The sequence below is a fragment of the Leucopleurus acutus genome (genome assembly GCF_964270905.1).
Source record: "Leucopleurus acutus genome assembly, chromosome: 11".
Classification (NCBI taxonomy): domain Eukaryota; kingdom Metazoa; phylum Chordata; class Mammalia; order Artiodactyla; family Delphinidae; genus Leucopleurus; species Leucopleurus acutus.
In genome coordinates this window covers 1,494,114-1,517,265 of record NC_139152.1, presented here as the reverse complement: position 1 = coordinate 1,517,265, position 23,152 = coordinate 1,494,114, and the positions used below count along the sequence as shown (strand labels likewise).

Genomic DNA, 23,152 nt, shown 5'->3' with positions numbered 1-23,152 from the left:
GGGGATTGATCCTGGGCCCTTGGCAGTGAAAGCATGGAGTCCTAACCACTGGACCGCCAGGGAATTCCCTGGAGTAGCCTCCTGTGTTCTGGAGAAGGTTTTTTTCAGACCTTTGCATCTTAACCTGAACTATAAATGGATTAGGCCAGGCAGACATTGCCATTCTTTGCTGTTTGCCATCTAAGTTGTGGACCTAATCTTTTTTAAAAATTAATTTATTTATTTTTGGCTGCGTTGGGTCTTTGTTGCTGTGCACGGGCTTTCTCTAGTTGTGGCGAGCAGGGTCTACTCTTCGTTGCGGTGCGCGGGCTTCTCATTGTGGTGGCTTCTCTTGTTGCGGAGCACGGGCTCTAGGCGTGCGGGCTTCAGTAGTTGTGGCTCGCGGGCTCTAGAGCGCAGGCTCAGTAGTTGTGGCGCACAGGCTTGGTTGCTCTGCGGCATGCGGGATCTTCCGGGACCAGGGCTCAAACCCATGGCCCCTGTATTGGCAGGCGATTTCTTAGCCACTGTGCCACCAGGGAAGGTCCCGCAACCTTCTTAAATATTGATGATCTTTGGGACTTGACGGTGTCAGGTCCCAGGAGATGGTGTAATAACATAGTGCTTCCTCAAGGGATCCCTGGGCCCTTCCTGGCACTTTCCACTCCTGCTGCTGTTGAAGATTTGTCAGCTGTCCAGCCACCCACCACCTCCAGCACCGCCTCCCCACCCCGCCCCGCCCTCTACACCACCCTCTCTATGTGGTACTTATGTGTCTTTGTGTCTGGGGCCGCCTGGTTAGGCCTCAGACCTTCCACAGCTACCTGGAGGACATCATCAGCTACCGCTGGGAGCTGGAAGAAGGGAAGCCTAACCCCCTGAGGGAAGCCAGCTTCCAGGACCTGCCCCTTCGCACCCGTGTGGAAATCCTCCACCGCCTCTGTGACTACCGGCTGGACGCAGACGATGTCTTTGATCTCCTCAAGGTGCGTAGCTGACAGGCACCCTGTCCCTGGAGCAGAACTTAGAGCAGCCAGCGTTGGGATGCTGTGCTGGTCTTGGGAATCTTGTGGATGCAGCTGTTACCACTGTTGCCAGGGGGATCCAAGCCACACGCTCAGATGACTGCATGTTATTTTATTTTGGTTTAACTTCTACTTTGGTTTGTTCTTTGTTCTGTTTACCGAGTCCCCGCTGACATGGGAACAATCGTTAGGTTCCTGTTTGCTCTGTCATCAGTCAGAATTGCAGTTACATTAGTCACTGAGTTTTATTTCCTGAGATCTGAAATTTGACTTAGAATAATTGAAATATTTATGAAACCTCCCAAGGACTTTAACCCATCCTCACCGCACACCGTGTGCACATTGTAGATGTGTGCTGGGCGGGGCTGTGGACGCCTCCCCCCTCCCTCTTATCCTGTCTCAGAGGGAGGGCACGGGCGGTCTTCTGCTTTGCCCTCACCGGGAGGTCGGTCAGAAACAATGAACTGCGTCGACGGTGCTCGTGGGCTCAGGTGGGCACCATGGTGAAAACCGCAGTGCAGCCCAGCACAGTCTTCGCTGAGGTCTCGGCCTCCACCCCCCGAGGGTTGGCAGCGCAGGTCAGGCTGGGGGAGTGGGGAGCCCCGGGCCGGACTGGCCGGCGGCGACAGAGCGTCGTGGGGGACGAGGCTGCCACAGCAGCAGACTCTCCTGTTGGAATTGTCTTTCCTCTTGTTGGTACACACAGAATACACGTCTAAACCAAGTATGTCACATGTTCACCAAAATCCCTTCAGGTTGCTCTTTTTCTGGTGAGGTGGGGCGATGGTGGCAGTGGGATTCGTGTGAAGTACTTCCGTATCCTGCTCTTAAGGCAGGCACCTTCTCCCCGTCCCGTGTGTCGGGTACCCTGACTGAGAATTACCTAAGATGCTTCAGCATTTTAATATGAGGGATATGTGAGGATAAATTCAGAATCCTCCTTTCAGTTGTCTCTTTAGTTTTGTTCGTTGTGAGCCCAAACCTCTTTCCTTGTCCTGCCCAGGGCCTGGATGCAGACAGTCTCCGTGTGGAACCGCTGGGTGAGGACAACTCCGGGGCCCTCTACTGGTATTTCTATGGGACGCGAATGTACAAGGAGGACCCAGTGCAAGGAAAATCCAACGGAGAGCTCTCTCTGAGCAGGTACCTTCCTAAAGGTCAGGGCTGCCATAGCCACTGTTAGAAGAGCGTCGTTAAAATCAAATACATTGGAATTCCGCAGCACAAGTTATTTTTTCTCATGAAGGAATTAGCTGTAGCAGCATGTCTACAAAGAGATGGCAAAGAGTTATTTCACACAGAAGTGAAAAGGAATTAATCTCTAGCCCAGCTCTCAGCGGCCCCACCCCAGAGGCCGTTCTGCCCACCAGGTTCTCAGCAGCACAAGTGCTCCCCGGGGCCTTTCCCTCCAGCAGAGTGGGTTCTGGAGAATCCCTTCTTCTACTAGAGCTGATGTCCTCAGTGAGGAAGAGGGCTTGTCCCCAGCATCCCAGAGCGATGCTGCATCTTCCCCAGACGTCCCGGTTGCTGGGCCCTTTGCTGTTAGCGAAGCCTGAGGCCTCACTCAGATGTTCATGTGGGAGATGTTGTTTTCCTTGGTTCCACGTTTTAACAATGGAAAATGAGAGGTCACCCTGCTCTTTCCCTGTAACTGCTGCCTTTGTTGCTTTTTATAACCTCGTGGCCAGAAAAGATAATCACTAGCTTAAAGCCAGTTTTTTGTTTTGTTTTGTTTTTTGTTTTGTTTTGCGGTACGCGGGCCTCTCAGTGTTGTGGCCTCTACTGTTGCGGAGCACAGGCTCTGGACGCGCAGGCTCAGCAGCCATGGCTCACGGGCCCAGCCGCTCCGCGGCATGTGGGATCTTCCCGGACCGGGGCAGGAACCCGTGTCCCCTGCGTCGGCAGGCGAACTCTCAACCACTGCGCCACCAGGGAAGCCCCATAATCACTAGCTTATAAATCATGTGTAACGCATCAGTCCTATGACAGAACATTTCTATTTAATGTACTATTTCTTAGGGAAACTGAAGGACAAAAAAATGTCTCAAGTGTTCCTGGGAAAACAGGGAAAAGAAGAGGAAGACCCCCAAAACGGAAAAAACTGCAGGAGGAAACTCTAGTGAGGTGAGTAAATCTTGTTAGTCTGTGTAGGTCCCTAACGCGAACCCTTACGCTGGAGGGACTCGCCTCCATCCTGCTTTCTGTGCCTCGGGGGGGACATGGGCCCTGTGTCACAGTCCTCGGGGGCCTCCTGCCTGGCCCCTCGCTTTCATTGGACAGTGGGGACTCTGACAGTGAACGTGACAGTGGACGGCACTGAGAACCGAGCCCGCCTGCAGGAAGTGCCCTGAAAATCCCATCCCTACACCACTCGTTTCTTCACAGGAGTGTGGAGAGAGTTAATACTGTGTATGAGTTTAGGAGTTAATTCTTTCTTGGTAAGGAGATTTTAGTAGTAAACATGCTTTGTTCTATGTAGAATACAATTTCTACATAGAATAAATAAAGAAAAGGTAAGACTTTAAACATTTTTATAGTGTTTATTTTATATTTAATTTTAGCAAAGAAAAAGATTCTCTTACGATTGGGAAATTGTATTATTGCTATTTTTTGGCCGCAGTGCGCGGCATGTGGGATCTTTGTTCCCCAACCAGGGATCGAACTCGCATCCCGTGCAGTGGAAGTGCGGAGTCTTAACCAGTGGACCACCAGGGCAGTCCCAGGAAATTTTATTTTAATATATCATTGCCTTTTAGGAATTCCCACAATGTGAATCTCAATATAAGAGTTTTCAGAATCTGACCTGTTCTGTGTAGAAATACTTTTTCCTTTTACTTGAGGATCAGATCTGTCATTATTCACTTATGGAAGTTAGGTCATAGTCTTAAAAATTCTAATAACACAGGAGAAGCTGCTGCTTCCTTCGGTGTTTTAGAACTTCTTAAGTAACCTAAATGCCTGAAGTGAACCAGATTTCACTGTGCTGCTTATTAACTACTAAGAAATATTTTTAGGAATCAGATTATGAATAAATCAATCAGAATTTGATTTTTTTGCTACAACAGTCAGTGTTACACTTTCCAGAAATTTTGACTACAGATTGCAGCTTTCCTCCCACCAGTATTTGTGAGAAATGTTCTTATAATCATGTTTTATACACAAGACGTCTGTTTCTGGATTTTGTTAGCGATCTACACCTCCTGATACATTCAGAAATCTGTTCTGTACTCTCTCAGTTTCCCTGTGAGTCCCAGCAATTAAAGTGCCTTGGTGGTGGGGCCGTAGTCACTTTAAGAAGCATGTGTGTGCCTATGCTGCCCTCTGCTGGTGGTTCTATTCTTTAGAGTCCTGTATCCAATACAGTAGTTAAGTATTTTTAAATTAAATAAAATTTTGTGAAATCTAAAAAGTGAAACTAGTGGATATAATAAAACAGAAACAGACTCATAGAAATAGAACAAACTAGTGGTGACCAGCGGGGAGAGGGATGGGGGAGGGGCGCAAGATGGGGATTAAGAGGTACAAACTACTAGGTAAAATAAATAAACTATAGGGATATACTCTACACCACAGGGAATATAGCCAGTATTTTATAATAACTATAAATGGAGTATAACCTTTAAAATTGTGAATCGTGTTGTACATCTAAAACTATACCTCCGTTTTTTAAAGAATGATGAAAAACAAATGTAGACAATAAGATATGTGTAGAAGGGGGAAAAAAAGTAAAGAGAAAGGGCAGCCCCTAAAACAAATTATTTTTTAAAAATAATAAATAAAATTTAAAGTTTGGTTCCTCAGTCACACCTGACACACTTCAGCTGAGCCAGGCACTCGTGGCCCGTGGCTGCCTCGTTGGACAGCGACAGTACAGGACGTTTTCCTTCTCCCGGGAGGCTGTTCGGGGCAGTGCTGGGTTAGGTGGTTGAAAAGGGACCAGAAAATCCAGAGAATGTCGTTCATGATTCAGGGAGACTTAACACTGTCGGGCTGATGAGCACATTTGTATTTTATAATTTAATTCCAGCATCCCTGTGAGGTGGGCATTATTAATAGCCCCATTTTACAGGGAAGTTCAGTGACTTTTCTGAGGTCACAGGGTAGGTGGTGGCAAGCCTTGAATAGAGGTGGCCCGGCCTCAGAACCTGTGTTCTTCACCCCAGCCTGCTGTGAGGGCCAATTCAGTACGCCTCGCCTGCAGTGCCACCCTCAGTGCAGTCTGGGAGGAAGCCCTTTTCTTGGCATTTACCTGTGGACACTGAACTTCTCCTTTCCTGTGTCCCCGTGTATCTGTCCTTCCTCTCTGCGCCAACACACACTCTTGGTAGTAAGTCATGGGTCTACCTTACAGGGGAGCACAACAATTTTGGACATGTCTTTGTTTTTTTTTTTTCTTCTTTTCTTGCGGTACGCGGGCCTCTCACTATCGTGGCCTGTCCCGTTGCAGAGCACAGGCTCTGGACACGGAGGCTCAGCGGCCATGGCTCATGGGCCCAGCCGCTCCGCGGCATGTGGGATCTTCCCGGACCGGGGCACGAACCTGTGTCCCCTGCCTCGACAGGCGGACTCTCAACCACTGCGCCACCAGCGAAGCCCCATGTCTTTGTTTTAATTGGTGCCTCTTTTTCCTGTGTTTCAGTGAAAAGCAGGAAGAAAACTCCTTAGCATCTGAGCCGCAGACAAGAAATGGTAATGGCTTTTGTCGGGGTCAGAAGGGATTGCATGAACATGATTGACTTGTGTCCTTTTCCAGAGTCTAGTGCAGAGCGTTACGACTATTACAGTAGCCTCTGACTAGCCTCCTCACCCTTCACACATCGTCTCCCTGTGCCCATCTCTCCCCCCGATGGATAGCTTGAGAGCAGGACCAGGTCTTTTCACTTGGGCCCCCTTACCCAGGCCCAGCAGAATAGACACCCAACGTTGGAGTGAATGAGCAGCTTCTCCGAGAGCTTTCTTTTAATGTATTAGATTGGCCAAAAAGTTTGTTCGGTTAGTGAATACGTTCAATAAAGTTCTTGGTGAAAATGAAAAATGTGTCTTATTTTTACTTAAAACTGAACGAACTTTTTGGCCAACCCAGTAAAATGCTTTACTACATAAGGAAGTGTACTGGGTTCCTACCTAGACTTCGGTTCTGGAATCCAAATTGTATAAATTTGGGGAGAAATAGCAATTTAGTGTATCTCAGTGCAACAAGCGAGACTGCAAAAGCTCAGTCGAAACCATTTTGTAGAAAAGTAAATACACTGAAGCATTTCTAGTATATTAGAATCTATCATGAAGGTTACAATAGTTATATTTGTATTGCCTTTACGTATCCTTATCTCTTAGTTGTAAACAGTGATAGTAACAGGAAAATCAGAAGTACACAGCATCAACCTTAAAAGGTAATGGGCCCCCCACTTTTCTGATTACCTGGCTTTGATCATAACCCAGGGTCCAACTGAAACTGAAGATAGAAAGAAACAGGTCTCATGGGATCTGTTTACTGAGCCACCCCTTTCTCTTCTAGGGTCCCAGGGGCCAGGCCAAGGCTCCTGGTGGCTCCTGTGCCAGACAGAAGACGAGTGGAGACAGGTCACCGAGAGTTTCCGGGAGAGGACCTCCCTGCGAGAGCGGCAGCTCTACAAGCTCCTCAGCGAGGACTTCCTGCCCGAGATCTGCAGCATGATTGCCCAGAAGGTGTGCAGACAGGGTCCCTGTCCTCCGTGTGTGGCGTCAAGCTGCTCTGGTAAAGGGTTCCTTCATTAGCGGTTTGAGCACCCTCCACTCCACGCTCTCCTGCAGCTGGTCCAGCCTTCATCTTTCTCCATCTGGGACATTAAAATGGGACCTCGTGCCCCCACTCTCCTTCACTATGGGCCATGTGATTTAATCCTCATGCCTCTACCCCGTCCTCACCGCTCTTCACCCTTGGGAGCCAGCTCTCCTTCTCCCCAGCATGCCCTGGGAACCACCCCCTGAGCCCCAGGTGTGTCTCTGCAGAGCACCCTGTGTGTACCTCTCCCTGTACATAGACTGCTGCCTTTTTTTTTCTTTCCTTTTTAAAAAAGATCATTTTCTGGTCTGTCTTCTTCTAACAGCAGGCTCTAAAGGTGCTTTTCTTTGTGGCTCTAGTGCTGGCTGCCCCCTCTGACTGCAGGGCACTGAACCCTGGCTTCGTCCTGCACCCCGCCTGCCCCCGCCTGTTCCAAGGCTCTCAGAAGCCCCACTTGAGGGCCTTGTGTCTGTGAGCTCTCCCCTGCCTCTCCCAAGCGAGGGTGTACCCCCCCCGGTGTGCTTCCTGGCTTCATTTCATTGGGAGTTGTCTAAGCAACTCAGGAGCCATGTCTTCCCCATCATTGTAACCCCACAGGTGACCTCCTGGAACACCCATTCTGTGGTGGATGCCTGGCAACCACCCAGTTTCCATAAATCTGATGCTTCTGATTCTTAATACTTTTTAATAGAAGACAAAAATGTGAGCACTGCCCCTGACATTTGAGGAGAAAGTGTTTTTAAACTCTTACTGCAGCACCCCCGGGGGGGGGGGGGTCACTTGACAGATACATTACTTGATTTGTCGTGACTCCAGTGATATTTGTAACCATTGAGCAGGTTGGTGCTTTGGGGTGAACTGTAGAAAGTCACGGAATTGCATTTTCATGGGTGAGCATCTCCCCATCGACGTCCTTAATCCCGTTGACTATAATTACACTTGGATCTTGTCCTCCACAGTGCACTGTGACCATTTTTCCAGGACTTGAAATACGTAATCTAGTTTTCTTAAAGTAGCTATTAAATAGAGCTGGTTTTATAACTTTACATAACCTTGTATATGACTTTATTGATATGATTAATGACAGCACCTTAAATCATCTGTAAGGCATTTACCTAATCTGCTTAAACTTTCTTTTATAATTCTGTCTTTTTAACTGCAATATTCAACCTCAGACTTTTGAATAGTGTAACTAAGGGAAAAAACTTTTACAGGCATAAAATGGATGGTTTTGATACAGAAAATTTCAGGAGTTGATTCTTTGCAAGAGAATAAAAAATTAAGGTAAACCTTAAATACAAATTTCAAGAACCATGAAATTAGAAGCTGAAAAAAGAAATAATAGATTTGATATTTTGAAAGCTATACAGTGCTGTAAATTTGCAAGCCTTAGTGAAATGGGGTGTTGATCCCCCCCCCCCAAAAACCCAGAATCTAAATTATGCAGCCAGAAACCTTAGCAGACCAGTAATTAGGGAAGAAGAGTTTTCACAAAAGCGTCCCATCAAAAGCTCCAGAATCATTTAGATTTATTCACAGGTAAAATTTTCTAAACCTTTACGAAAAGATAATTTCCGAACAGTTCAAAAATAAAGAAAGAAGTCGCTTGGTTACTGTGTCCATTGAGATATAGTTATCTTAGTGCCCCATTCCTGATGAATTTAAATATGCTCTTCATTCAGTAATATAAATGTCAAGCCTTTAAAAGTGCACTAACAAGTAAAGACCGTTTCCTCATCAAAAGAATAATAACTCATAACCCATCGGGGTTGAGTGGCATGTGTGGTACGGGAATACTGTCTTGGAAGTCTTGTGTGTGTGACGTAAGAAAAGAGTAAGAGGCAGAATTTTAGAGCGTTTCGTCTGGGGGAATAGAATTGCGCTTAACGAAGTCTGTTGCTTAGCGCCCACAGCAGTGCTGGCTCCCGACGTCCTGCGTGGGCATCACCTGGACCGCGCGCTAGACGCCGGATCCCGCCCTGCTCTCGTCCCAGCCTGGCAGGATGGCTGGAGGTAGTTCTGTTGCTCTGTGATTCATTCCTGTGCCTGCTAAAGGTTAACAGTTACTGGCCGCCGCCGCAAAACAGGTGCTGCTGTGAATCTGACTGTGCCTGTGCAGAATTGATGAGAGAGAAGAAGGTACAAAGCTGTGAGGACGTGTATCTCTTCACATCTCGAGTAAGAATGCCAGAGCTCTCTGTTTCTTGAAGGAAAGTTTAGATGTCAGTCGTCACCAAGATAAATTGAGGTTTGTTGTCGCCTTAGCCAAGTCCCAGCGTAACAGAGCTCTCCTCGAGAATACCCGGTGAACGTAGATATTGCGGGTGGGGGCAGTGGGGTGACCCATTTTAGCACTGCCTTGTCCTGGCACAGAGGCCAGACATCAGAAGCACCCTCGGGGGGGGTCTTCATTCGAGAGGCCACCCACGGGAAATGAGAACCTGCGAGCTGGGCATCCTGCTGATGTTTTCACAGACTTGTGTGTGTCCGTTGTTCTCGTTACTGAATTTACACAATTAAATATTATGAAACAAAATAAGGGCATAAAATTTTCTATAAAAAGTTTTTATTAAACAAAAACATGAAAGGTGAGTTGCTTCTGAAAGGTTGACTGTCAAATTAGGATAAAATAGTAAAAAATGAAAGGAAAAAAATTCATTACAATCTTATGGTTTCGGTATTTGGATTGCAAGTATCATTAACATCTCACTTGCGATTATAAAAACAAAACTGGAAGGGCAGATAAAGGTATAAGAGGGTGATTATTGGGAGGGAATCTCCGGGAACCCCCTCAGTGGGCCTGCATCATATGACTAGTGAATGGCAGTACATTTTTATACATTAAGTTAAAACACACACACTGTAGATTCTTCCTTTGACAGTGACTGTGTGTACCTACCAGTACCCATCCAAGTTATACTGGCCAAAAGGGGTCTGTTCTAGTAATAAATACACCTATGATTTGAATGTGAAATGGAAATCACATGCCAGTAAAACAGAATAGACACCGTTACAGGTTACAGTGCAGCATGACAAGCGCAGAGCCGCAGGGTCTGGGGGGCTGCGCGTCGTGAGCTTTCCTCTAGGAGCCCCCGTAGGTGTGGCGCCCGCCCTCTTCCAGCTGCCCGTTTGGATGAGCTTCCTGATAGCTCTGAATTTCGATTTTCTTATTAGTAAAATATGAAGTGCTGTAACTTCCCAGTTTCCGTGGGAAGGACCATTGTCCAGTACCTGGCCTAGTACTTAGCGATGGATTGACACTTGGTCCCTCCATTGTTTCTGGCGGCTTGTAACTGGCGAGGAATTTTGATAGAAAACTAAATCCACGTTTCTTACCAAAATAATTGCAAGTCTGCAGAGAGGCAAAGCTGATGGGATAACTCATGGAGGTATGATAGTCCTGTAAACTTTGAAATAATTAAAGAACCAGAAGACCGCTTTGACCACATGAAAGTTAAACTTTTATGGCGAGATTAAAGCCAAGGGGGTGTAGACTAGTGAAAGCATTTTAGCTAAGGTTACAAACAGTGATAGTTAGGTGTGTTATACATATCAGGTCTTTAACAGATAAGTTGATAAGTCACATAGAAGATGGTTGTGAGGACAGGGAAACCACCGCGCTGTCTGGCCCCAGCACCTGCCTCACTCGGCAGAGGTGGAGGTGGCCCCCTGGCCCCTTTGCTGTTGGTCCCCTGAGAGAGCTCGTGGCCCGAGGGCTCCTCCCCTGGGCCTGAACTTCCGAAGGAGTCGCTCATAGGCACATTTGAGGAGCTGCTGCAGTAGCTTTTGGGGTAAAGGGGGTCATGCCCCCCTTTGACGGTTGGGGTTTAATCTCTACTGAAGCTGGTCATTCTCATAATGGAAAAGCTTTCTAGATCCCCCATCTCAGCAGATCTCCTGCCGTTCTGTGGTTCGTTTGGGTTGCATAAACCACCACTTAGTGGCATTAGCGCCACTGAGCTTTTTCCCTCCTTTGTGGCTTTAGCTCGTTGATGCCACAGGTCTCAAGTTTTCCAGTTAAGTGGTACCAGACCACACGTACATGATGCTGATGTGACGCCGCAGAGCACGCTCACCTCACCTGCACAGCCCTTGCTTACCATTTCCTAATACGAGGTTATGATGGCGAGGCTTTGGGGCTCAGTCCACAGAAATTCCAAAACTGACGTTGGCCTTTGAAGTTCCGTGTAACGGCCGCTGCCAAGCCTCTGACATCATCTGGGGGTCTAACACCCCCAGGAAGCTCTGCGATCCCTCCTGGCTGAGCCTGTCGTCTCTCGTCCTCCTACCTGTTACAGCCTCACCGGCCACAGAACCGCCTCTAGAGGAGAGCTGCCCTCCTGCTGCTCGGAATCCGCCTTGAGAGCCGCTCCCAGCAGCTGGAGGTGATGAAACTGGCTTTTCCTTGGTAATATGAGACAAAACTTGTTAAAAGTGTTAACACCATTCAGGGAGTTTGACACGTGGTACCTCTGAGCTTTTTTGAACGTTTTTAAGTGAATCAGCTGCGTGGGGCCTTGCAGAGCTGAGTTGTCATTTTTGCTGACTGGCCTGGGGTGCCTCATGCCCTTGTTTAGGTGGAGCCTCCCCTGGCCCTTCCAGGCCTCTCTCGACTGGTGGCAGTGGCAGCAACAGCAGCAGCTGAGGATACCCTCACCCATCTTGTCCTCGCTCTTCCTCACTTGTAACTGTAGGGAAAGCGTCCACAGAGGGCACGGACAGGATTACAGCCTGGGCGGAGGTCTGACCACCTGTCCATCAAGTCCACTGAGCAATAGGTGAGTGTGTGAGAGGGAGCAGAGAGAAGGGTTTACATGTTCAGAAAAGATTGTCCCGTTTTATTTCGTGTACTCCTTCTATCCCAAGTTCTTTATTTACCTTGATTTCATTTTTAAAACCTCAAGCCTTTATGGAGTATTCTTTTACATAAGATGCATTTCTAGAAAGAGAAGGAGTTGTAAAAATAAGACGTAAGTTGACTGTTGGGCTCTCCTAATCTCCGGGGATGATACTCACATCGTTATTTACTGTAATACCGAGGAGATTGATGCGTTTCTTAACAGACACACATGTAATAGGAACGCAAGAGGCAAAGATGGAAGGAACTGGGGCTGCGAGTTGGAGCAGCAGAACTGTGTCGTCTGAGCCCTGCAGGGTGGCTGAGGTTTTGATGGTGGCAGTGCGGGCGGAGGGTCAAGGCAAGCAGAAGTGCAGAGGCAGGGTCGTGTGCAGTGCAGTCGGAGAGCGTGTGTGCTGGGTCGTGGCTGGCGTGTAAGATACGTTGTGACTCAGAGTGGCGGTTGGGCTGGAGCAGTCAGACTTTGGAGTCCCCTGGCCGTCCCCTGCTTGTTTGTCCATGGGAGGCAGTGGTCGGAGGCTGTGTCGTTCGGTCTTTGTTTCAGGAAGACACATCTGGGGTCAGACCCCATCAGGAACAACTGCACGGCGAGCAAGTAGCTGTCGGGCCCCTGCAGGGAGCGCGGGCCTAGGGGGAGGGTGGCCTCTGGGGGGCATTTCACCAGAGGATGGTAGGAATGAAGGTCGGGTTGCAAGTGAGTAAAAGAGGAGTTATCGGCCAGAGTGGTGTTTGACCTCTTGAGAAGTCTGGCCATGAAAGAAAACAAAGGAATAGTGACACAGTGCAGAGGAAGCAGCAGGGAGGAGAGCTCTCGGCATTTCAGGCCCCGTTTCCTTAGTTGGAGCAGTCCATGGGCTTCCGGTGCTCCCTGTGCGGTAGGGGCGCTCGCATGTCCTGGAGGGGGACGCGAACTGGGAGGGGCAGGGTAAGAGTTGAGACAGTGTTTGGTGAAGAGATGCTTCGGGGGGAGCAGTCCCCGGGAGCCACCTCTGTTTGGGAACTTCTGTGACATTGTTCAGCATTACAGTTGTAGGAAGGGACGAAACTGCTGTTTGTATTTACTGAAATGTAAAGTGGGCAGATGGGGGCGGAATGAGGCCCGAGGGACCTGGACTGCAGGGGAGGGGGGATGTTTGATGACAGTGGTTGGATGGGGGAGGGGGGCGCGGGCAGGACTGAGGGGGCACCCCCCGCCTCCCCTGCTGCCCAGTTCCCAGACTCGCTCCACTTTTTAATGCCTTGTTTCCTTTTAGCATCCATCCCATTGGCTGTTCAAGCAGTTAGTGGTCAGAGCACGTTTCCCCTGGAGGCCATGTCTGGCTGGCTTGTGACAGTGTGGACCCTCTGTGGCCTCGCGGTCGTTGATGTGACTGCAAGATTGTGTGTTCAGGGACTTGGCCATTAACCGAGTACATCCTACCTTGATCCCCGAAAGGGGAGAAGCTCATTTATAAATCTCTGTATTTCCAGTATATTTGGACTTATCCTCTGTGTCTTTTTTCTTCAGCTCATAAGTATGTCTGTACCAGGAGGTAAACTGAGGCAGTCCTGTTCTGCCTGATTTGCAGGTCTCCCCAGTCCCTTCTTCCCTCGAGGCCCTGGTTGGAGGTGGCCTCAGTCAGGCTGTCCAGCCGTAGTTCTCAACTGGTTTTCTGCCTCATTCCCCTTGACGGGCTCTCGCTGCCTTTGTATCTGGACAGTTAACCACCTCCTTGAAAGTCTTCCCATTTTCTGCTCACTGCCCTGGGCTGAGTCCTAAATGCCATAGTTTACATCTGGTTGCAGAGTAATCTGAATACAGATAGGCAGGTTCTTCACTGCTGCCAGCAAAAGCCTGGCTTCAGACACTAAAGTTTTAGGTTATTTGCAGCATTGTTTGTTTGTTTATTCTGCTCTTTGGTCTTAGATACAAGTAACCGTGGTATTGAAGAGATTCGTGCTGTCAGTTACAGTGCTGAACATCCTGGAGAAAGCCTTCAGTGTGGCATGAGTTTTGTGCTTTTGTTTAAACAGCAGAAAATCTTCAGGTCTTTAATGGCTTATAGGCAGGGTTTCTGATCACCCAGGAGTCCAATCTTAGTGCCTCAGAAAGTCTTTTAATTATGACTCCTGGGGAAATACCAGTGAAGGGACACTGTCTCCCTGACTTCCTGGACTGTTTTTGTCAGGAGACTCTGGACATGCCATTGCCAGGGAGCTCGGGTCCCATGTGTGCTGGGGATGGGTGGGGGGCATGGACGGGGAGTCCTGGTCTCAGCTTCAGCCAGATTCTATTTGTAATTGTTGAGAGGATTTCAAAGTGCTGTTTCTAATTAGCTTCTCATTGAAACCCTGTCCTGGTCCCACAGGCCTCTTCTCTGCACAGCATTAAACACAGCCCTGCCCCGTCTGCAGCTGACCCCTTCTAAAGAAAAAAAGTTGCAATGCAAAACAGTGTAAGATTTTTTTTTTAACTGCTAGTTTTTTGTTTGGTTTTTGTTGACGCGACTCTATGTACTTGTTCTTTAAACTACTGGAGTTTAAACTATTGAACTGCCACAGGTGTCTTCAGGTCATAAGTCCCATCCACTGCTGAAAAGTAGCACGGAAATTTAAAACAGACTCTTGGTGCACCACGTACATATTTTTTCCCAAATGTGTGTGATGCAATTTATATAAAATGATAATTGTTCAGAATTCACATCAGATGGGAACTGCTGGAATTATAACACGTTATGATGCAGGAGAAAGGGGCATGAGAAATTGTGAGGCAAAGAGGTATCTCACTAAGCAGAGGTGTTTTTATGCCAGCAGGCACCCCAGGGTGGGGGCAGTCTGGAGAACGCATTTGGAGACCAGGCAGGGATTGAAACCCCGGAGAAGGGCCACTGCGTGCGGGGGCGGTCAGGACGTTGCAGCACGGATTCTGGACCTTCCTTCTTGCTCCTAGGCGCTCCGCGGGCTTTGAGTTTTGTTGTTGTCGAGTTCTCCAAATCACAGACTTTTTTTTTTTTTTTAAAGATGTAATTGACTTATAACATTAGTTTTAGGTGTACAACATAATGATCTGATATTTGTACACACTGCAAAATGATCACCAATAGGTCTAGTTAGCATGTATCACCTCACACAGTTACAGATTTGTTCTTATGATGAGAACCTTTAAAATCTACTGTCTTACTAGCTTTTGCATACACAGAACAGAATTATTAACTACGGTCACCTGTTTATAACTGGAAGTTTGTACCTTTTGACCACCTTCGTTTTTTTGAATAGATCTTTATTGGAGTATAATTGCTTCACAATACTGTGCTAGTTTCTGTTGTACACCAAAGTGAATCAGCCATATGCATACATATGTCCCCATATCCCCTCCCTCCCACCCTCCTTAACCCACCTCTCTAGGTCATTGCAAAGCACCAAGCTGATCTCCCTGTGCTGTGCTGCTGCTTCCTACTAGCTAACTGTTTTACATTTGGTAGTGCATATATGTCGATGCTACTCTTACTTTGCCCCAGCTTCCCCCTCCCACCCCATGTCCTCACGTCCATTCTCTATGTCTACCTCTTTATTCCTGCCCTGCAACTAGGTTCATCAGTACCATTTTTTTTTTTTTTTTAGATTCCATATATATATGTTAGCATACAGTATTTGTTTTTCTCTTTCTGACTTACCTCACTCTGTATGACAGACTCTAGGTCCATCCACCTCACTACAAATAACTTGATTTTGTTTCTTTCTATGGCTGAGTAATATTCCATTGTATATTTGTGCCCCATCTTCTTTATCCATTCATCTGTCGATGGACATTTAGGTTGCTTCCATGTCCTGGCTGTTGTAAATAGAGCTGTAATGAACATTGTGGTACCTGACTGTTTTTGTTTGTTTTTGTTTTGTGGTACGCGGGCCTCTCACTGTTGTGGCCTCTCCCGTTGTGGAGCACAGGCTCCGGATGCACAGGCTCAGCAGCCATGGCTCACGGGCCTAGCCGCTCCGTGGCATGTGGGATCCTCCCGGACCGGGGCACGAACCCGTGTCCCCTGCATCGGCAGGCGGACTCTCAACCACTGCGCCACCAGGGAAGCCCTATGACTGTTTTTGAATTATGGTTTTCTCAGGGTATATGTCCAGTAGTGGGATTGCTGGGTTATATGGTAGTTCTGTTTTTAGTTTTTTAAGGAACCTCCATACTGTTTTCCATAGTGGTTGTTATCAACTTACATTCCCACCAACAGTGCAGGAGGGTTCCCTTTTCACCACACCCTTTCCAGCATTTACTGTTTCTAGATATTTTGATAATGGCAATTCTGACCCAGAGTGAGGAGATACCTCATTGTAGTTTTGATTTACATTTCTCTAATAATTAGTGATGTTGTGCATCTTTTCATGTGCCTTTTGGCCATCTGTCGTCCTTGGAGAAATGTATATTTAGATCTTCCGCCCATTTTTTAATTGGATTGTTTGTTTTTTTGATATTGAGCTCCATGAGCTGTTTGTATATTTTGGAGATTAATCCTTTGTCCGTTGTTTCATTTGCAAATATTTTCTCCCATTCTGAGGGTTGTCTTTTTGTCTTCTTTGTGGTTTACTTTGCTGTGCAAAAGCTTTTAAGTCCCATTTGTTTATTTTTGTTTTTATTTCCATTACTCTAGGAGGTGGGTCAAAAAAGATCTTGCTGTGGTTTATGTCAAAGAGTGTTTTTCCTATGTTTTCCTCTAAGAGTTTTATAGTGTCTGGTCTTACATTTGGGTCTTTAATCCTTTTGGTGTGAGTTCAGTTTTTTAGATTCCACATACAGGTGAGGTCATACAGTATTTGTCTGTCTCTGACTTATTTCACTTAACAGAATGCCCTCAAGTCACCCATGTTGTCACAAATGGCAGCATTTCCTTCTTTTTGTGACTGAGTAATATTCCACTGTATATACACCACCTCTTCTTCATCCGTGGACACTTAGGTTGTGTCCCTGTCTTGGCTGTTGTGAATAATGCTGCAATGAACAAAGAAGTCCATATACATTTTCAACTTAGTGCTTTTACTTTCTTTGGAAAGATACGCAGGAGTGGAATTACTGGGTCATATGATAATTCTGTTTTTTATTTCTTGAGGAACCTCCATACTCTTTTCCATAGTGGCCGCACCAATTTACATTCCCACCAACTGTGCACAAGTGTTCCCTTTTCTCCACACCCTCACCAACACTTACCATCTCCTGTCATTTTGATGATGGCCATCATTGCCATTCTACCAGGTGTGAGGTTTTAATTTGCATTTCTCTGATGATTAATGATGTTGAGCATCTTTTCATGTGTCTGTTGGCCATCTGTATGTCCTCCTTGGAAAAGTGTTCAGATCCTCTGCCCATTTTTTCACAGGATTGTTAGCTGTTGTTATAACAGTTTGCTTTTTTAAGATGCTGTAAATTCAAGTTATTCAATTGTTATATCTTATGTGCTTAGTATAAATATTAATGTATTTAAAAAAGAACTAACTAGACAACAAATTGTACGATCCCATTTATGTGAAATGTCCAAAATAAGTAAATCCATAGAAAGAATAGCTTGGTGGTCTCCAGGGCCTGGGGAGTGGGGGATGCAGAGAGACTGCTTATTGGGTGCGGAGCTTTCTTTCAGGTGGTGAAATGTTCTGTGACTTAACACAGATGGTGGTCGCACACGTTGTGAATATACTGAATGCCCCTTTAAGGTTATGCACCTTAAAGTTGTTCATTTCCTGTGAATTTCACTCCAGTATCTTTACATGTATTTCTGAATGATGCAGAATCTCTGATTTAGCAGCAGTCCTTGGCATTTATAATTTTCTAAGTTTTAAAATTCCTGCTTCAATATATAAAAGATAACTAATAAGAACCTACTGTATAGCACAGGGAACTCTATTTGGTGCTCTGTAATGATCTATATGGGAATGGAGTCTAGAAGAGAGTGGACATGTGTATGGCTGATTCACTTTGCTGTACGGTAGAAACTAATACAGCATTGTAAACCAACTATACTCCAATAAAAAAATTAATTAAAAAAATTCCTGCTGCATTGTTATCGAAATATTTTAAGCTATTTAAAATCAATTTTAATACCTCACCATAAAATCTGTACGTGATAGTAACCTTTTGGTACTTTAACCTTTGAATTTTAGACTTTTAATAGGGATCACATGGTAGTGGGGGTAAGAAGTTAATAAAAATTCGGTCGTTTTAGAGCAGGTAATACTAGGTGATTTCCCCAGCTTATTTGGGAAGGGGCTGTTCTGTGTCCGAAAGAATTTACACGCTCTTACAGGAAACTCCCGTAAAAAGTGCAGGAGACGTGGTAACAGTTTCCCTACTTACAGTTTCATGTGTTTGCTTCAGGCCCTTTCTCTATGCATTTATTACAAACCTGGGATCACACTGACTGTTGTCTTGTGACATGTGTTTTTCATTTAACATCAAGGTGCCTTTTCATATTTCATTAAATAGTCCTCAGAAAAAACAAGTTTTAATGATTGCATCGTGATTATGTAATTTGACCTATTTGTAAACATTTAGGATATTTACAGTTTTTCACTGTTTTAAATAATGTCGACTTTAACGTACTCAGAAATATTTTGCCTCGCTGTCTTACTTTTAAGATAAAGTCACAGCAGCGCGATTACTCTGCTCAGGGTTCCTGGTACATGTGTCCATCTTGTCCTCCAGAAGATCTGTGTCCCCAGCTCACTGCGGGAGTCCCTGTTACCATGTCTTAGCAGACGTGTTACGTGTTTCATCCTGTACAGTTTTGTAAGTGAAAAGGCTCTTTTGCGTTTCCTTATGATCATGGATGTGTTTTACCTACTTCTGTGAATTTTGTATTCATGTTTCATTTTCTTGGTGGGGGCTACTGTTAACTGCTTTGTAAGACATCTTCCCATATTAAGAATAGTACGTCGTTGTATTTGTTGAAAAAATTGTGTAGATATTCTTAGGATGTGCGTAATTACCTATTTTTCCCTTTTCCCCTCCTTCCATTGTCTTCACGCGTGAGTGCCTCTCTTGTGTGTTGACCAGGTGACTCTGGTGAGCAGCCCTGGGGCTGCGTGTCCTCGGTCCTCACTAAGGTGCAGATCCTCTCTGGTATGTCTCTGTTCTGGCTGAAGGGAGAGCATTCCTCATGTTGTCCTTTGTTAGGCAGGGGCAGGACACACACATTGCTGTCATCATTGTATGCAGTAAATAACTAGTGGTTATTATATGTGCTTGTTTTTTTCTGCTTTTTCATTGGGTCTGATGCGTAGAAAGCAGTGCCCTTTTCTTTGAATGAAATAATTCGTTTGGCGAGGCTTGTGTTCCTCTATGCCCTGCCTTTCTGCCACCCTATCAGTTCATCTTAGGGGCGTCTGCTTGGAGTCCCTGTACAGCTGAAAAGAGTAAAGCCGCGTTCTTCTGGTTTGCTTTGCTTTGTTAACAGTAGCTCCACTGTAACTTCTCAACTAGGTAAAGATGTTGCCCCAAAGTTGGAAGAATTAGGGACCTGTGGAGCTGGGGGCAGAGCGCCGGAAGGTGCTTCCCCAGCCTTAGGAGGCTTGTCTGTGTGCAATGCCAGCGACAGCCCAGTGTCACGAAGGACATCTAGCTCGTGTACCCTGCCCACTCTGGTTATAGGAGAAAGATTTTAGGGAACTTTGTTTAATTCTATTTGGGTGGCTGAGTACAGTGTCACGTGTGCAGTAATAATGGTTAACATTGTTTTCATTTTCATCTCTCTTCTCTTAGTTCATATTTTTACCTTGTCAAGTAGCCACCGTTAAATTTTAAAGTCAGGCTCAGAATTTGAACAGTAAAACCTTTGACTTTCAAAAGGTCTACTATCTAGGGAAGACTGCTTTCCTAATTATGAGTCAAATGACAATCGAAACAAGTTTTAAGGACCATAAAAAAAATAGTAGAAAATTTCAACGAGAGTGGTTTCAGTGTTTAATTATGACTTTGTATAGATGGCAGTTGGCTGTCATTTTTTTTCCCCCAACGTTAAGACCACTTGTGTAATTTCCACAGAATACAGATATCTAGCATAGAAGATTCTTATTAGGTCTTCTTCCTACTGAAAACATCTGTTAAGAAAAAGTCATATTCCTGATTTAGTTTTGCCTAACGTGGGATAATCAGCATTATCTTTTCTGTAAGGGGAACTGGCATTTTCCCTTCGTAGACACCTGATTCATTTTTCTGTGTCTGTGCAACTTACAGGTGTTCTCTGTTGCAGGCAACAATTATTACCTCTTCAATAACAATTTAAAAAAAGAAAAAGTTCTACCTTACACATCAGCACAGAAGTCAAGGGAAGAAATTGAAAATAACGATTTCAGTCCTCGTTTGCATTTTCTGGGCTACAGAATGGCTCAGAACTAGCTGTGTTGGAAATACCCAGAGTAAAACTTTCAGAAATTATGATGGTAATGGTCCTGTTTTCCTCTTCTTTCCTTAAATTTCTTAGGCAATCGCATTCGCACTAACCACCTGAAATCATTATGTATTAATGCTGTTTGGGTTGAAAAACGAGGGGAAAGCTCTCCAGTCTGAGGGAAGCAGTGCATTTGTGTGCCGTCACCTTCATCTCTTTTCTGTATCTTAAGGCAAAACGGTGGCCCTTCCCACCGAACCCTCCATTTTATTTACTGTTTGATTAGTAAAGAAAAGTGCAAAAGTTGGGAGTTTCGAAGGCGTGCACATTATTGAAATTGTGCTAGCTCATCCTTCTCTTAGTTATTTAGATGAAGGTGCTTCCCCCCCACCCGCCCCCCAGCCCCGGTAAGCGGGCCTCTCACTGTGGTGGCCTCTCTCGTTGCGGAGCACAGGCTCCGGACGCGCAGGCTCAGCGGCCATGGCTCACGGGCCCAGCCGTGCCCAGCCGCTCCGCCGCATGTGGGATCCTCCCGGACCGGGACACGAACCCGTGTCCCCTGCATCGGCAGGCGGACTCTAAACCACTGTGCCACCAGGGAAGCCCGAAGGTGCTTTTTAAGATACCACTTTTATCAAAGATTAAATCTAAGAGTGATGTTGCCTCTCTGCTCCGGTCTGCTCTCCAGATTATCTCCCAAAGACTACAAATTAGATCCGTCATCGGGGCCAAGCCTTTACCTGTTCTGATCCCCACTGTGTGTCTTAATGTGAGTGTGTGTCTGCATCCGTTCATTGATTGTACAGATGAGAAGATGAACTTGTAGCTGGGGTGTAAGTCACCCGGCTGTCTGGCACTATGTGCTGAATAGAGAACGTGGAGTCTTTACTCAGAGGCGTGGTCTTGCTTTACTGTGTGTTGACTGAACTTCTTGGCCCCTCGCAGGAGACCCCTGTGCTCGGCAGGATAGAGAAACAGAAGCGCAGGGCGGAGGAGGAGGAGCGCCAGATCCTCCTGGCGGTGCAGAAGAAGGAGCAGGAGCAGCTGCTGAAGGAGGAGAGGAAACGGGAGCTGGAGGAAAGGGTCAAGGCTGTGGAAGGTAGGAGGGCTCTGCCCAGGGCTCCGGCAGCAGGGCTGTCGCGGGGGGGGGGGGGGCGCGTGTCCCTGGAGCCCTGCCGTCTCGCTGGCTCGGGGCCGGCCCGGCAGTGCCCTCGCCCTTGCCGTCCTGGGGTCCTTCCGTCCCCGCCTTCACTCTCGGCTCCGCTGCATCCCCGTGTGCAATTGAAAAAAGGTGACTCTCGCAGAAGTAACCTTACACACAGAGGAGATGTACTTAAGAAAAGCCTCGCTCTGCCCCGGTGTGCGTGGGCGTGCGGGGTTTCTAACCTTTGTACTTAAAGCACACATGTTAGATGCAGTGGTGTTTATAAGCTGAACTTGATAAATCACTGGATAGCAGAGCATTTTGGCTTTGTTAAATACAGACCAGTATTTTAAGTAAATGTATTGAACTTTTTATTTATTTTTAAAATTTATTTATTTATATATGTTTGGCTACATTGGGTCTTCGTTGCTGCGCGCGGGCTTTCTCTAGTTGTGGTGAGCGGGGGCTACTCTTTGTTGCGGTGCACGGGCTTCTCATTGCGGTGGCTTCTCTTGTTGTGGAGCACAGTCTCTGGGTGCGTGGGCTTCAGTAGTTGCGGCATGTGGGCTCAGAAGTTGTGGCACACGGGCTTAGTTGCTCCAAGGCATGTGGGATCTTCCTGGTCCAGGGCTTGCACCCGTGTCCCCTGCATTGGCAGGCGGGTTCTTAACCACTGCGCCACCAGGGAAGTCCTATTGAACTTTTTTAAAGTTTAAATAAAATAGCATAACACGGATTTGGCTTTTTTTGTTTTTCTTTCCCCCAGCCACACTGCATGGCTTGTAGGATCTTAGTTCGCTGACCTGGGATAAAACCTGGGCCCTGGCAGTGGAAGCGCCAAGTCCTAACCACTGGACCACTGGGAAAGTCCCAGATTTGGCTTTTTAATGCAGTGTTAACATGCAAACTTTAAACACTTTTTGGCTGTAAAATTTAAAGGATTCTGGCCTTATCATGTGATTTCCCCTCTCATTCCTAGGGTATTGCCTTCTGATTTTTTCTTTTTTTTTAAATTAATTAATTAATTTATTTTTGGCTATGTTGCGTCTTCGTTGCTGCGCGCGGGCTTTCTCTAGTTGAGGTGAACAGGGGCTACTCTTCGTTGCGATGCCTGGGCTTCTCATTTTGGTGGCTTCTCTTGTTGAGGAACATGGGGTCTAGGTGCGCGGGCTTCAGTAGTTGTGGCACGTGGGCTCAGTAGTTGTGGCTCGTGGGCTCTAGAGCGCAGGCTCAGTAGTTGTGGTGCACGGGCTTAGTTGCTCTGCGGCATGTGGGATCTTCCTGGACCAGGGCTCGAACCCGTGTCCCCTGCATTAGCAGGTGGATTCTTAACCACTGCGCCACCAGGGAAGCCCTGCCTTCTGATTCTTAATAGGCTAACCCTATTCTGACCTTGATCATTTCTTCATTCTAGAATGCTTAGTGCATTTAATCTACTAATGTAGCCTGGGCCACATTTGGTGGTATATCATACGTTGAGATTTTGCGTAATTTATTTCCAGTGCTAGATTTAAATTCCTCAAAATAGTAACTATGCTTTTATTTCTTTATATTTTTCAATAGAGTTCTGTAATTTTCAATGGAGTTCTTATTAGGTACCATTGTCATTTGACTTTTTTCTAAGTTGAAGTATGATTGGCATACACCATTCCCTTATTTTCAGGAGTAAACACAATTCGACATTTATGTACATTGCAAAATGGTCGCCACAATAAGTTAAGAATTTGATTTCTTGTAATGAGAGTAGCTTTCACATACACAGTACAGTGTTATGGACTGTGGTCACCACAGTGTACATCACATCCCCGGGACTGACTTGTTTTGTCACTGGTAGTTTGCACCTCTTGACACCGTCACCCATTTCGCCCACCCCGGCCCCCCTTCTTTGTGTTCTCTTTATCTGCGAGTTTGGTGTCGTTTTGTTTTGTTTTGGAGGTAGATGACGGTAATGGTTGTACAACACTGTGAATGTACCTAATGCTACTGAATCATATACTTAAAGTGGTTATAAAGGTACATTTTTATATT

General features: G+C 46.2%; 1 protein-coding gene across 1 annotated transcript in view; it reads left to right on the top strand.

The window, feature by feature from the left end:
* The window catches only part of CECR2 (CECR2 histone acetyl-lysine reader), a gene marked incomplete at both ends in the record, with an annotated part of 166,599 nt that overhangs the window by 106,395 nt on the left and 37,052 nt on the right, over positions 1-23,152 (top strand). The window contains 7 exon segments of the mRNA XM_082849508.1: positions 782-965; positions 2,008-2,147; positions 3,024-3,128; positions 5,644-5,693; positions 6,520-6,689; positions 11,460-11,540; positions 20,926-21,079. Coding sequence (XP_082705634.1) covers positions 782-965; positions 2,008-2,147; positions 3,024-3,128; positions 5,644-5,693; positions 6,520-6,689; positions 11,460-11,540; positions 20,926-21,079 — 884 coding nt within the window.